Raw genomic sequence first — 13,996 nt, 5'->3', positions numbered from 1 at the left:
GCTAGAAAAATTCATAGAACCCCCAAACATTATATATGTTTTTTTTAGCAGATACTCAAGGGAATAAAATGGCATTAGTTGCAACTTTTTATCTTGCACTGTATTTGCGCAGCAATTTTTCAAATGCGTTTTTTTTTTTTTTTGGAAAAAAAAAAAGTTTCATGCTTTTTAAAAAAAGAAAAAACAATAACGTTAGCCCAATTTTTTTGTATAATGTGAAAGATGATGTTACTCCAAGTAAATGGATACCTAACATGTCACGCTTCAAAATTGCACACGCTCGTGAAATGGCGCCAAACTTCGGTGCTTAAAAATCCCCATAGGCGACGCTTTAAATTTTTTTTATTGGTTGAATGTTTTGAGCTACAGCGGAGGTCTAGGGCTAGAATTATTGCTCTCGCTCTAACGTTCGCGGTGATACCTCACAATTGTGATTTGAGCACCATTTACATATGTGGGCGCGACTTGTGTATGCGTTTGCTTCTGCATGCGAGCACACGGGGACAGGAGCACTTTTTTTTTTTTTTTGGTTAAATTTATTCCTATTACAAGGAATGTAAACATCCCTTGTAATAAGAATAATCATGACAGGTTCTGTTTACAGTGAGAAATGGGGTCAATAAGTCCCCACATCTCACCTCTAGGCTAGGAAGCCTGGGAAAAAAAAAAAAAAAAAAAGCGATCTTAGCTTCCCAGCCAAGGCGGCGCCATTTTTTGAGTGCAGGGGCTGGGCACGATGTCATAACATTGCACCCAGCCTCCAAACGGTCATAGAGACTCTGGGGACCATCTGGTCTGCCGAAAATCTCTATAGTCAGCATCTGGGTCCCCACATCTCACCTCTAGGCTAGGAAGCCTGAAAAAAAAGCGATCTTAGCTTCCCAGCCAAGGCGGTGCCATTTTTTGAGTGCAGAAGCCGGGCGCGATGTCATAACATTGCACCCAGCCTCCAAACGATCATAGAGAGTCCGGGGACCGTCTGGTCTGCCGGAAATCTCTATAGTCAGCATCTGGGGCCGGCGAATCCCTTCTCCTGTTCGCTGATGGCAGCGGCGAGCCTGGAGAAGCATCAGAAGGTGGGGGGGACGGATGTCCCCTCCCGCTGCCCGTAAGATCGATCAAGTGGCTGAACAGCCACTATGATCATTCTTGTGGTGTAGGGAATTGCTGGCTGAAAAAGAAGATATCTGAATGATGTCTGTAACTGCAGGCATCATTCAGATATCACCGCTCAAAGTCAAGGACGTCATATGACGTACGGCGGGCGGGAAGCTGTTAAAGTGGTTGTAAACCCTCTCCTATACCCAGGGAAGTGAATAGCCTCAGATGATATACAGAGAGAAACAAATCTCCCTACATACGTTTTACATGTATATCTGCTGTCTTTACATTTCTACACTCTTTGGAAAGTGCATATCATGTTAGAAATCTTGTTTCCTCGTTCAGCAGTGGGTGTGGACTGGAGTCTGGGCTTACACTGTGTGAGAGCTGATTGGCGGAAAGGGACACACCCCCACTCTACATAGGTAGAGAAATGAAGTAAAATGCAGAGCGGTACTCTGAATAGACCAGCTCTCTGCTTATCTACCTCTAAGCTCCCTCCCAGACACAAATTTTCAGCAGTTATCTCATGAGTCAGAGAACTTGTCAGAAGTGACTCTGCTGATAACAGAGCAGCAGAAAGACAAGGCAATTAAAGCTTTCGAGAGAAATAAGTAAACACTACAGATATATGTGCTTAGGTAAAATTTCAGGAATGGGGTTTACAACCGATTTAATTTTCTATCTGAGATTAGGAGACTGGCTCATTCTGCATCCCTTGCCCACAGCAGTCTGCTAAGAGAAATGGTGCCTCCTTATAACGAAGGGGCACTCCCACTTGCCTGGGTGGGAGATGTTTGCAGGCCTTGTTTGGCAAGGGGATATTGCAATTCAGTGGGTCTGCAACATAGTAGCTCGAGGGTACAAGCTGGAATTTCAGAGCTTACTCCCTCCACGCTTTCTGCTTTCAAGTGGTCTTGAAGGAAATTTTATTTCTGGGCTATCTCAGGAAGTGATCATTCAAGTTCTACAGAATGAAAGGTTTCTACTAAAACCTTTTTACGGTTTCGAAACTGAACAGTGATGTTTGTTCTATCCTGAATCTCAAGAGACTCGATACGCTTTTCAGACTGCAAAAATTCCATATGGAATCAGTATTGTCAATAGTTGCCTCCCTCTAGCAGGGACAATTTCTAGCATCTGTGGACATCAAGGATGCTTATCTACACATCCTAATATTACGATTTCACCTAAGGTTCTTATGATCTCTTCCTGAGTGTTGAGGTAGGACAAAGGGAGGAATGATTATCTTATCACCTTAAGGTGGCAGCATAACCTTATCATAATGGATATGAATATACCCTGTGTCCTGTGATGTACTCCAAGAAAATCATTTTACAGGTAAACCAAAAATCCAATATTTACAATCAGATTCTAAAATGTGTACCTTGTTTAAGGCAACATAAAAATAATTAAATGGTCTCTTGTGTGCTTATCTAGACTTTGTGATAAGTGTTCTTTCTGAAGATGGAGAAGTCATTAAAAACCTCAGTCAAGCTAACTGCTCCATGAAAATATGGAAAGCTCATTCAGTAGGGGCGAAACCTCCAGCTACTGTAAGTAACTAACTTGTAAATATTACTATGCAATCTGTAATTTGAATCATATTAATAATTGGTACATTGTTTTCTTCATTTGGGAATGTTTAGTTCAGTGTCTAGCGTGGTGTTTGCATATTTCTTGTTGCCCCTCACTTTGTGTCCCATAAAGTCTAAATTTCTCCCTTTCTTTTATTTTTGCCCGGAAAAAATGTACTGTTTGAACAAATGTTTACTCAGTCAATACCACTATAAACCTACTTGGTACTGCTTGTGCTGTCTCTGAAAACTCACTTTGAGAGTACGCTGGTTGGTTTGAGCACCAGGAACTACATCATTTAGTTAGGTCATTGGATGCTTGTAAACTTTCCCTGTTTCTTTCCAGTTTACCACTATGGAAGAGGTTAATGCTGTGATGACTAACACAGGATGGCTTATTTAATCTCTTAATACTGAGGGGTTTTTTTTTGCTTTAACCCTTCCTGTTTTTATGGTTTTTATTAAACATTTACATAAATTGTTAAAGAAACGTCATTAGAACAGCGAACAGGCCTTGCTTGTTCCACTTGTATTAAAAGAAAAAGAAATTCTGTTGAACATGAAAAAACAAACCTCCAAGCATTGACACAGTACCAAAACTTCAACAGTTGAATGCTAGGCTTATTACAGACAAATATGGACTCGACTCGTAGGTTAGGTCCTTTTTTGCGTCCCCTCCGGCAGAGAATGACTAGTATGGGAGGCAGGACAATGTCTAGTGTTGCGTTATTGGGGTAGCACAGAATCTATCTGTACTCTGTAGTGGAGTCTTTCTATCAGTCAACCCGTACTTTGTATGTTTATAGGACAACTTGGTCCCTGTGAAGCTTTCCAGCTAGAGCATCATCTCAGCAGAATAGTCTGGGTTATTTGATACCATAGCGGGCAAGATTCATTCAATAATTGTTTAAACCTAGCCATCCTCTATAGGGGAGCCTATGATCAACAACATTCCTAGGCGAGCCTAGGTAAACCAGGAAGAAGGCCATCTGGAAAATCGTGGAGGCATGATGCCAGAGGTTAACATTAGAGAAAGCTATAGTAATAGAGAAGAGTGAAAGGTGAGTCCATCCGGGAATCCGTGGTCAGCTGTCTGAGTGGATAACTTTATGTCTCGGGAGCCTGTAGGTAAGTGAGCCATGGAGACCATATTTTCTTGAAGAGGGGTTGTTTGTTGTTTATTATGCTCTTTATTTTCTCGTTTAACAAAATCCAGTTTAATTTTCGTTTCATCAATGCTATGTCTATAGTGGGGCTTTTCCAAGCTGACGCGATGGCTATTTTTGCCGCTAAGAATATGTAATATATTAAAGTCTGTGTGCGTCTTGGGATATTGTCTACTGGTTTATTTAGGAGAGCGACTGAGGCGTCTTTAATAATATTCATCATTGTGATCGAATGCTGAATTTGTTGCAGGTGGTAGCTCTCCGCGGCAGGCATCTCTAAGCTACCTGTGTAGTATGAGAGAGGACATATTCCTCTGTGATCTAGGTAGTCGCCTATGTAGAATAGTCCCTTATTAGTCCACCAGATAAACCTGTCGGGTTGTCTGCCTGAGGGGAACAGGGGATCGCCAAAGAGTGGGGCCACTGGAGTGTGTGCGGAACGTAGGGACCATCTTTTACAACCCATCTCCCATATGTTGAGGGAGTGAGAGAGTGTCGGGCTCAAAATCGCTTTGCAGTGCTTTGGGGAAGTCCAAAGGATAAGGTCCATTGCTAGTGGAGTGCATGCCTGAGCCTCCAGTGGAACCCACTCGGGGCAATAGTGACGGCTATGTAGTTGAAGTAGTTAGGCTAATTGTGTGGCTATGTAATAACTTCAAAGCTCGGGCACCCCCAAACCCCCCTGTCTTTGGGGGCGTGCATCGTTGCCCGGGCTATTCTAGGACCTTTAGAGCCCCAGATGTAATGGAGGGTTTCTGATTGGAAGCGGCATATGACGGGGACTGGGATCGGCAAAGACCAAGAGTAATATAGTAGCCGTGGGATTCTACCCATCCATGACAGGTTCGCATCAGACCACGTCTTCCAGGAGGCGGGCGAACAAGGGTGGGTAGTGAGGTTACCTCAGAGGTCAGTTTAATACCCAGTTAGGAAAGGGACGACTGTTGCCACGAGAAGGAAAATTGTGATTTGATACTCTGGAGCATCGCAGTTGATATTCAGCGCCTCTGATTTACCCTGATTGACTAACAGGCCAAAAATTTTACCGAATTGGTTTAGTAGGGACAGAAGATTTGGTATTGAGTTATGGGGGGACGTGATAAACAGCAGTATATCGTCCGCAAATAGTGCACACTTATGGCTCTCCCCCCCCCCACCCCCACCCCGCTTTCAATTCCCAAGACGTCGGGGTGGTGGCGGATCGCTAAGGTTTCAATGGCTATCACAAATAGAATGGCAGATAATGGGCATCCCTCTCGAGTACCCGAGGAGATTGGTATCAAGTCTGATTTGTGACCTCTTAATAGTATCTGGCCCGAGGGTGTGCTATATAATGATTGCATTAAGGCCAAAAAGGTAGGACCAAAATTCCATTTTGTCAATACTCGAAAAAGGAAGGGAGTCAAATGCTTTGCGGGTGTCGATAGATAGCAGCATCCCCTTTCAGTGTTCTCCCCCATCCCATGATGAATGCAATAGGGATATGAGATCAATCGCCCTCCTGATCTGATCAGCAGCCTGTCTGTGGGGTAGAAAACCCACCTGGTCGGGGTGAATGTAGTCAGCCAAAAATGCCAAGATTTTGGTGAATAGCTTTAGGTCCATGTTGATTAAGGATATGGTTCGGTAATTGGCTACATCGCTGTGATCCTTATGGGGTTTGGGAATAGGAGTTATAAAGGCTCTGTTGGAATCAGTGTCTACTGGGCCGCCCTTCTGTATGCCCCTTAAGAGGCGTGCTAAGGAGGGGGCAAGCAAGGTAGAAATTTTTTTGTAATAAAGGGTTGTAAACCCATCTGGGCCCGGTGCTTTGCCCCTTGGGGCCTGGTGAATAGCAGCCAAAACCTCTTCCACTGTAATATCCCTATCTAGGAAGGCTCTATGTTCATCTAGTAATGACAGGATGGGCAAGTGTTGCTTTAACCCTTCCTAACTGGAGCTGGTAATACTCAGTTTGAAACAAGTGAAAACTAAAAATTAAACCTGTGAATAGTGTAGTGCTCTTACCCTCCTATATCATATTACATTTACCATATCATTAACGTTACATATTATATATAACTACATTGCGCTACATTACCATATCTCCCATACACTTACAATAAAGATCCACCAATTTGTAATATTTATGCACATAAAATTTAGGCTCAAAATGTGAAGTGCACAAGTTAACAGCATAGTCCTTCCATGTTCCACGTCTAATTTTTTAAAACATGAACGTGATCCAACATGCCATGTGCTTCTTCAAACAAATGTTATCTGTGACAATTCCCTCTTATCAGAATCACACTCGCCTTTTCGCCTGGTCCTACACTAATATTTATCGATTAGAGTAAGGCAAGCTTGTGTCTCCACCATAGGAGGGCCGACTGACATCAGGGCTTATAAATACTAATATACACTTACTTCTCAACCGTTTGGTATATGCATGGAAATGCAATTATTTTAGTAAATATAAACTGCTAAATACCTTTTCTCATTAGCGGTATATAGCAGTCTTATGACTTCTATCAGTATCTAGTTAAAGCTTGTAGGAGGAGTTTTCATTCTACTCTGACTGTCCCATGAGGCTGCAGGGTCCCTGACCCTCTGTCTGGACAGTGCTGATCACATGCACCCTCCCAAGAAAAAAAAAAATGTCTAGCAATACACACCAAACTGAGCATGTGCAGAGTGTGCCCCCAAGGCTCTGTACTGTCAGGAGATGGATTGGGGGGGAGAATCAGGGAAGACCAAATCAAAAAGCCTTTTTACACAATGTGCAGGATTAACGATTTAGGTTCCACAGTGCGTATAACAAGCATGCTTTACTGCATATACTGACTGTTTTTACTGTTGTGAGTTTAGTAACACTTTTGATGTGCTGGCTGCATTGTTTGTTTGGTTTTTTTTTTAAGGTTTTTTTCTCAATTTTTACCTGACGTAACACACCTCCTGTACTAGGGTGCCTACGCTCTGGATGGAGGAGCAACAGAAGATACCTTGGACAGCAACATTGTCTGTCTGGGGGGAGGGTAGTGTTAGATGAACGAACTGATTTAGATACACTAACAAATTGAAGCCAAACTCCAGCTAACACTTTATAACCGGTACAGCAACGGTTTTGTTCCTTTTGGGATAAAGGTTTTACCTAAATAAAAGCTGATCATTGTAAGCCCACCTGCAAGTGTTAAATGGTTTGTCTCAACCCTGTAATATCTGCAGGACAGCTTATTATATTGAAAAACATCAGAATTCAATAGCTCTCTGAGGATTTCCACCATTCCACATAGCATGTGTGGATGAGGGAATTAAGTCATTTTTTTGTAATTTAAACCACTGGTAGAACAAAAAAAACTGATTCATGTATGGGCTGCTTAACAATTGGTAAACTGCAACATAATGTTTGCTTTTGGGTTCAATAACCCTTTAATTGTCTTTCTCTTTAGAGTCCAAGAAAAGGATTTCTACAATGAATGCAAAAATCCTATTTTATTATTTGTGTAGCATTTGTCAGTGTTTTACTACAGTGACACATTACATTAACTTACACAGTAATGCTTACGGAAGGGCAGAAAATGTCACAAATACACTTTATTTCCCTGTGCTCAAGACAAATGTTTGTGAGGTTTTTTTTGTGCAACACCTAAACATATAAGTATTTTCTTTTATATGCAGGCAACTGTCTTTAATTGCAATAAGCCTAGAGACGGGGACAAGGATGACTGCTTCTACTTTAGGTAAGTAAAGCATGTTCTCATGCAGTAAGGCAGCAGATGTTCAGGATGGATAGGTCAAAATAATTTTTTTGGTTGGGTTGCTTGGTTTGCTGAAAGTCTGGAGAAAGGTACATAAATGAATGTTTGCAGGTAACAGTGAAGCAGGTTGGGGTTTATCTACAGGTTTCGGGCAGCATTTGCTCAGAATAATGGCTCCCTAATTACTAAGAAATATGGATAACCGTGAAGCAAAGATGAGGCTCCCTGCAGGTTTGGGACTGTATTTCTACAAGTGGAGTTAATGATTAGTTCAAAATGCTGGCCCTCTTGCCTCTTACGCATGTATTTGCAAATGTATGCAACCAAAACAATCTGTTTTTAACGCAAACTATTAGGGCCAATTTGGTTGTTTTGCAGGCTGGCTGGTAAGTGTACTGGGAAATCTTTTGTGTGTGTGTTGTGTATTGCCCTTCCATGTGCACCTTCCTGCAAAGGCTAGTTATAGATGGGGTGGTTGCCATTTTTTTTGTACTCTTGCTTCCAAGTCCCAATTCACACCAGTGCAGTGACCAGCATTATTCCGCACTCTGTTGCTGACATGCAGATGTGTAGCATCCTTTGTTTTCTTGACTGTCCAAGAATTTTTCCTTTCTCTCTTGCACCAGAATTTTCTTCTCCCATAGTTGCTAGAAGACGTTCCGCCAGTCTGCATTGTTCAACCTTGCAAGGAGAAGAGTGTTAGGAGAAAGCGGTTTCTCCCAAACATTCGTATAAAAACCACTCCCTGCTATGCACTGACCCCTTTCTTTTCTACAGCTCTTGGAATGGGTGGCATTAGGGATGGAACAGGCAGCAGATTCCTTAGCAGCCCATAGATGATTTTTTTTTTCATTCAAGCAGCGGATTGAACGGAAAAAAGAAAACAACTCGATTTCCCCATCCACACATTTTCAGGAAGGGTGGGCTCCCTCCGGGCTCACCTGCCCACTGCCTTTTCATTATTATACATGTTCTTCTATGGAGGCTCTAAAAATTAAGAGTTAGGACTGCAGATAATACTGGAGTACCTTGAAGTGGCTCTGAAGCTTTTTAACACATACTGTTAGTCAGGATAATTTGGTTGGTTCCAGGCTGGTCGGTAAGTTTAACTGGGAACTTTCTTTGGTTTTGTTTGACATGCGTCACCCTTCCATGTGCTCCTTGCTGCAAAGGTCAATAATAGGTAGGGGCAGTGGCCATTTGTTTGTACTGTTGGGTGAGGGAACCTCTCTGCTGAGATATTGTATCATGACAGTGAGAAGACGTCTCCTGATCGAGCAGCAAAAATCTGGCAGGATGGTTGTACAGAAGTCAGTAGATCGACTTTTGCACAACCACCCTGCCTATACATGAATCGAAATTTGTCTGGTAACTGTTGAAGTGGCTGAATTTCGATCTATGTATGACCTGCTTTTGTTAACAGCTGCACATAATTATACAGGGAAGACAGAGAACGCCACAAAAGGAAATATTTTCCCCTTTGAATTGAAAGTCAACTCTACATTTCTCCCAGGATATACGATTGTCCACAACAGGGGAAGTGAGATCAAGACATACATCAAAATAGTAGCGCCAACTTTACCTTCTTCTCACTTCTAAAGCACTCCCTAAAAACCTCTAGAGAGCTGTTAACTCTCTATAGCTGATGAAGGTGTCTTAGTTTTTAAGTGCTTGTAAACCTCAGACATGAAATATGAACAAAACATATCCCTCTCTAGTGTGTACTTGTTTCAATCCAGAACACGAAGTGTCATTTCTGTCTGTTGCTTCCTTCCTCATCTATCTGCATGAATCACATCTGACAAGTTTTTCTGACACCAAGAGTAAAAAGGTGACATAGGAGGGAGCTCCAGCTGATTGACAACCTCAGCTCTGTGTTTGTGTGCTGTGTGAAGGTGGGTGTGTCACTTTCCTTCCAATCGGCTGTCAGAGCTCTCCTTACTCAGCTCTGCAGAATGTAATTTCAGCTCTCCACCCCCTTTTTTTCTGACAGCTTAGACACTTTTTAAATTCTGGACTGTAGAAAAGAGAAGACTACAGATAAACAGGTACAACCTACGTAGGGTGTTTCACCTCTGTGTAGCACCCAAGGCTACTCACTTCACTGGGTATATGGAAGGGTTTACAACCACATTAAGTGATCACAGGGGGTACTGCAAGAGATGACATAGACTATGTTGTAATGACTTCCAATGCCTGCAGTAAAGCTTAAGTGGAGTTCCACCCTAAAGTGAAACTTCCGCTTATCGGATTCCTCCCCCCTCCGGTGCCACAATTGGCACCTTTCGGGGGGGGGGGATGCAGATACCTGTCTAATACAGGTATCTGCACCCACTTCCGGGCATAGATAGCTGCAAAATAGCTGCAGATAAACGCCCCAGCCCCCCCGTTGTGTTCTGGGAAATGCACAGTTCCCGGAACACAATGGGGACCAGTGAAGACGCGCAGCGCGACTCGCGCATGCGCAGTAGGGAACCAGGCAGCTGCAGTATTCGTAGCTGCTGGCTTTTAATAATTTTTTTTAAGGTGGAGCTCCGCTTTAAGGTGCTGGACCTCTGCAAACATTGTTGCCAACCCTAATAGGGTCAACACTCTAAAGTCGCATACTTTAACTTTGCAGCATGCATTGCAGTTTTTCTTTTACTATATATCTTTACTATGATATTGCATTTTGGTGTGGTTCTTATTTCATTACTGTTCATGATTATAGGGACAAAATGATACCAGAGCGTGTTGAAAAGTATTGCATCCAGTTTATGTATATGACTGACAAATCTAATGTGCTATACAGTGAACAGGTATGTAACCTTTTTTAATCTATTTTTTATATTTCAGAACAGATTATGTTTTACTTCACTGTCATTTACGTAACACACATTTTTTAAAGTTCCTAATAGATGTTCTACCAAACACACCTGTGAAGTTGGTGCCACAGCCTCAGCCTGCTACACCTACAGTATCCAATGTAAAGGCAAAGGAGGGCCGTACTCTGGTCAAGAATCTGTGGCTCAAAATTGTGGTAATTTTTTTTTTTTTTTTTTTTAACCACTTAAGGACTAGCCTCGTTTTGGATTTTAGGTGTTTTTATGTTTAAAACAGGTTTGTTTTGCTAGAAAATTACTTAGAACCCCCAAACATTATATATGGTTTTTCTTCTATCACCCTAGAGAATAAAATGGCGGTCATTGCAATACTTTTTTTTGCACTTTATTTGCGCAGCGGTCTTAAAAGCGCACTTTTTTGGGAAAAAAAATCACTTTTTTAAATAAAAAAATAAGACAACAGTAAAGTTAGCCCAATTTTTTTCTTTATATTGTGAAATATAATGTTACGCCAAGTAAATTGATAACCAACAAGTCATGCTTCAAAATTGCGTCCGCTCGTGGAATGGCGTCAAACTTTTACCCTCAAAAATCTCCATAGGCGACGTTTAAAAAATTCTACAGGATGCATATTTTGCGGTACAGAGGCAGTAGAATTATTGCCCTCGCTCTACCGGTCGCGGCGATACCTCACATGTGTGGTTTGACCACCGTTTTCATATGGGGGCGCTACTCACGTATGCGTTCGCTTCTGCGCGCGAGCTCGTCGGGACGGGGGGGGGGGGGGGGGGGGTTTTTTAATTTATTATTTATTTTACATTATTTTATTTATTTTTACACTGTTTAAAAAAAAAAAAAAATGTGTCACTTTTATTCCTATTACAAGTAATGTAAACATCCCTTGTAATAGAAAAAAGCATGACAGGACCTCTTAAATATGAGATCTGGGGTCAAAAAGACCTCAGATCTCATATTTACACTGAAATGCAATAAAAAAAAAAAAAAAAGTCATTTAAAAAAATAACATTTGAAAAAATGTGCCTTTAAGAGGTGTGGACGGAAGTGACATTTTGACGTCGCTTCCGCCCAGTAGTGTATGGAGACGAGTGGGCGCCATCTTAGCCTCACTCGTCTCTAGGCACAGGACGGAGACGGATGCGATCGCGTTCGCTGCTACCGACGGCTCTGGTAAGAGGCAGAGGGCACCAGATCGCGGTGGGAGGGGGGGTCCTCTCCCACCACCGATAAAAGTGATCTCGAGGCGAATCCGCTGCCATAACAACGGTATACCCTTTCAAAGTTTGGACGTACATCGTCGTGCGGCGGTCGGCAAGTGATTAATTCTGTATTGTAATGGCCATAGACATAGCATTAAGGTCATTCAGTGTAATATCCATTTTGCTAACAAATTTTATCCTTCAAAAATTGATTGTGCTAATTGGTTCAATCAGTTAATGGTTGTTCATCAGAGCAAAGTCATCAGTCCTGGCAAAGGATCCCATCAAATTCAACTAAATAATTATTTTTGCTGTGTTGAACAGTGGCTTCAAGGAGGTCAATTCATAGTTCCTTACAGTAAGTTGAGAAAGACATAAGTCCATCTGGTTCAACTAATTAAAAAAATAATAGAATAAATAAATAGAAAACCCTCTATATTTACTTAGAAGTACTGTGCAGATGTTTTAGGCAGGTGTGAAGAAATGCTGTAAAGTAAGAATACTTTCAAAAATATGTATTTTAATTGTTTATTTTTAATTGGTTTACACAATACAAAGTGAGCAAACAGAAAAAAAAAAAATCTAAAGCAAATTGGTCATAGTCCACTCTGAAAAGTCCTTAAGGCAAAGCAGCGCTACCAGAATTATGTCAAATCACGCTTTGGATATGTTATGCCCAGACAATAATATCAAGGGGTTATCTTCCAGGATATCTCAAATAGTTCACCGGGACAATGGATTGGTGCACTCCAATTCACATTATTCTCACGCCTGTGATCATGAGCAGTTCCATGGGCTTAAACATAAAGGAAAACAATCTTCATAGCGTAACTTGTAAGATGGAGATGACATATAACCGCCTTCCAGCGTTGCAGCCTCTGACATGAGATGTCTGACGTTCACACAGTGATGTAACCAGGAGGGGAGAACCGGAGAAGATTTGGTGCCGCTGATTCTACCGTTACCTCATCCACCTCAGCCAGCCTACATGGCCGTTTTCACCATTCAAATTCCCCAACACGCAAGCAAGTGGGCACTACTAGCCTAGGACATGCCCACACCCACAATAAAGCCCCGCCCAACACCAGATTGTTTTCCTATGTGATTTGACATAATTCTGGTAAGTGCAATCCCTAGGGGAGTGGAATCATGTGGTGCGGTGAAGGTGCATTCTCCATACGCCTGACGATTTCCCATGAACTGTCGCCCAAGCACTTAGACCGGATTTGACTCACTGGGTGTTTTTCACTGTTGTCATCTAACGGTGCACAACATATCATTTTGAAGCGCTGCTTTGCCTTAAGGTCCTTTCAGAATAAACTTTAAGGCTTATGGACTATGATGTATTGTATTAATATAGTGGCTGCTAGTTTTACCAACTTTTTATTAAGCATAATTAACCCTCGTATTGATTGAAGCGCCGGATAAGTGACCCTGCTTACTCTACTTTGCAAAATCAAATTAGTATTTGGTGTGACTACCCTTTATCTTCAATTCTAGGTACATTTACACAAAGTCTTTGAAGGAACTCAGCAGGTTTTTTTGGAGAACTAACAAAATCTTTTGTGGATGCAGGCTGCCTCAAATCCATCTGTCTTTTCATGTAATCCCAGACAGACTTGATGTTGAGATCAGGGCTCTGTGGGGCCCAAAACATGACTTCAAGGACTCCTTTTTCTTTATGCTGAAGATAGTTCTTAAAGAGGAGCTCCAGGCTCCCCCCCCAAAAAAAAATTAAATTTAGCAGCTACAAATCCTGTAGCTACTGACATTTGATATGAGGACACCTACCTGACCAGGGATGTCCTTACCCGAACAGTTTGTTTAGTTGCCTTTGGGTGCAGGCGCCGGCATTTCTAGTAAAGGAAGTGAAGCCTTGCAGGTTAATAGCCTGTTTCCTATAGCGCATGTGCGAATCGCGCTGCGCCTTGTGAATAGTCCCGTTTTCTCCTGTAACCAGGTTAAAACCAGGTACTCACTCCCCCCCCCCCTCCCCAAAAAAAGAGGGCCAAATGTGGCAGTGGGGGGGGGGGTCAAACAAGTGGAGGTTCCCTATTTGGGTGGAGCTCTGCTTTGATGACATTGGCTGTATGTTTGGGGCCATTGTCTTGCTGCAGAATAAATCTGGGCCCAATCACTCCCTGATGTTATGGCATGATGGATAAACACCTGCCTGTATTTCTCAGCATTGATGGTTTGGACCCCACAGAGCCCTGATCTCAACATCGAGTCTGTCTGTGATTACATGAAGAGACAGAAGGATTTGAGGCAGCCTATATCCGCCGAAGATCTGTAGTTTGCTCTCTAAGATGTTTGGAAAAACCTACTTGCCGAGTTCCTTCAAAAACTGTGTAAGTGAAGTGTACCTAAAAGAGC

General features: G+C 42.2%; 1 protein-coding gene across 1 annotated transcript in view; it reads left to right on the top strand.

Annotated features, from left to right (window-relative positions):
- Positions 1 to 13,996, top strand: part of SMCHD1 (structural maintenance of chromosomes flexible hinge domain containing 1) — a 622,004-nt gene that overhangs the window by 446,575 nt on the left and 161,433 nt on the right. Inside the window, exons 33-36 of the mRNA XM_073631430.1 lie at positions 2,542 to 2,657; positions 7,502 to 7,563; positions 10,292 to 10,379; positions 10,469 to 10,600. Of these exons, the coding sequence (XP_073487531.1) occupies positions 2,542 to 2,657; positions 7,502 to 7,563; positions 10,292 to 10,379; positions 10,469 to 10,600 (398 nt within the window). The remainder of the gene's footprint in view (positions 1 to 2,541; positions 2,658 to 7,501; positions 7,564 to 10,291; positions 10,380 to 10,468; positions 10,601 to 13,996) is intronic.

This window comes from Aquarana catesbeiana, linkage group LG05, assembly GCF_042186555.1.
Source record: "Aquarana catesbeiana isolate 2022-GZ linkage group LG05, ASM4218655v1, whole genome shotgun sequence".
In the NCBI taxonomy this organism is placed as follows: domain Eukaryota; kingdom Metazoa; phylum Chordata; class Amphibia; order Anura; family Ranidae; genus Aquarana; species Aquarana catesbeiana.
This window is presented reverse-complemented; position numbering and strand designations above follow the sequence as displayed.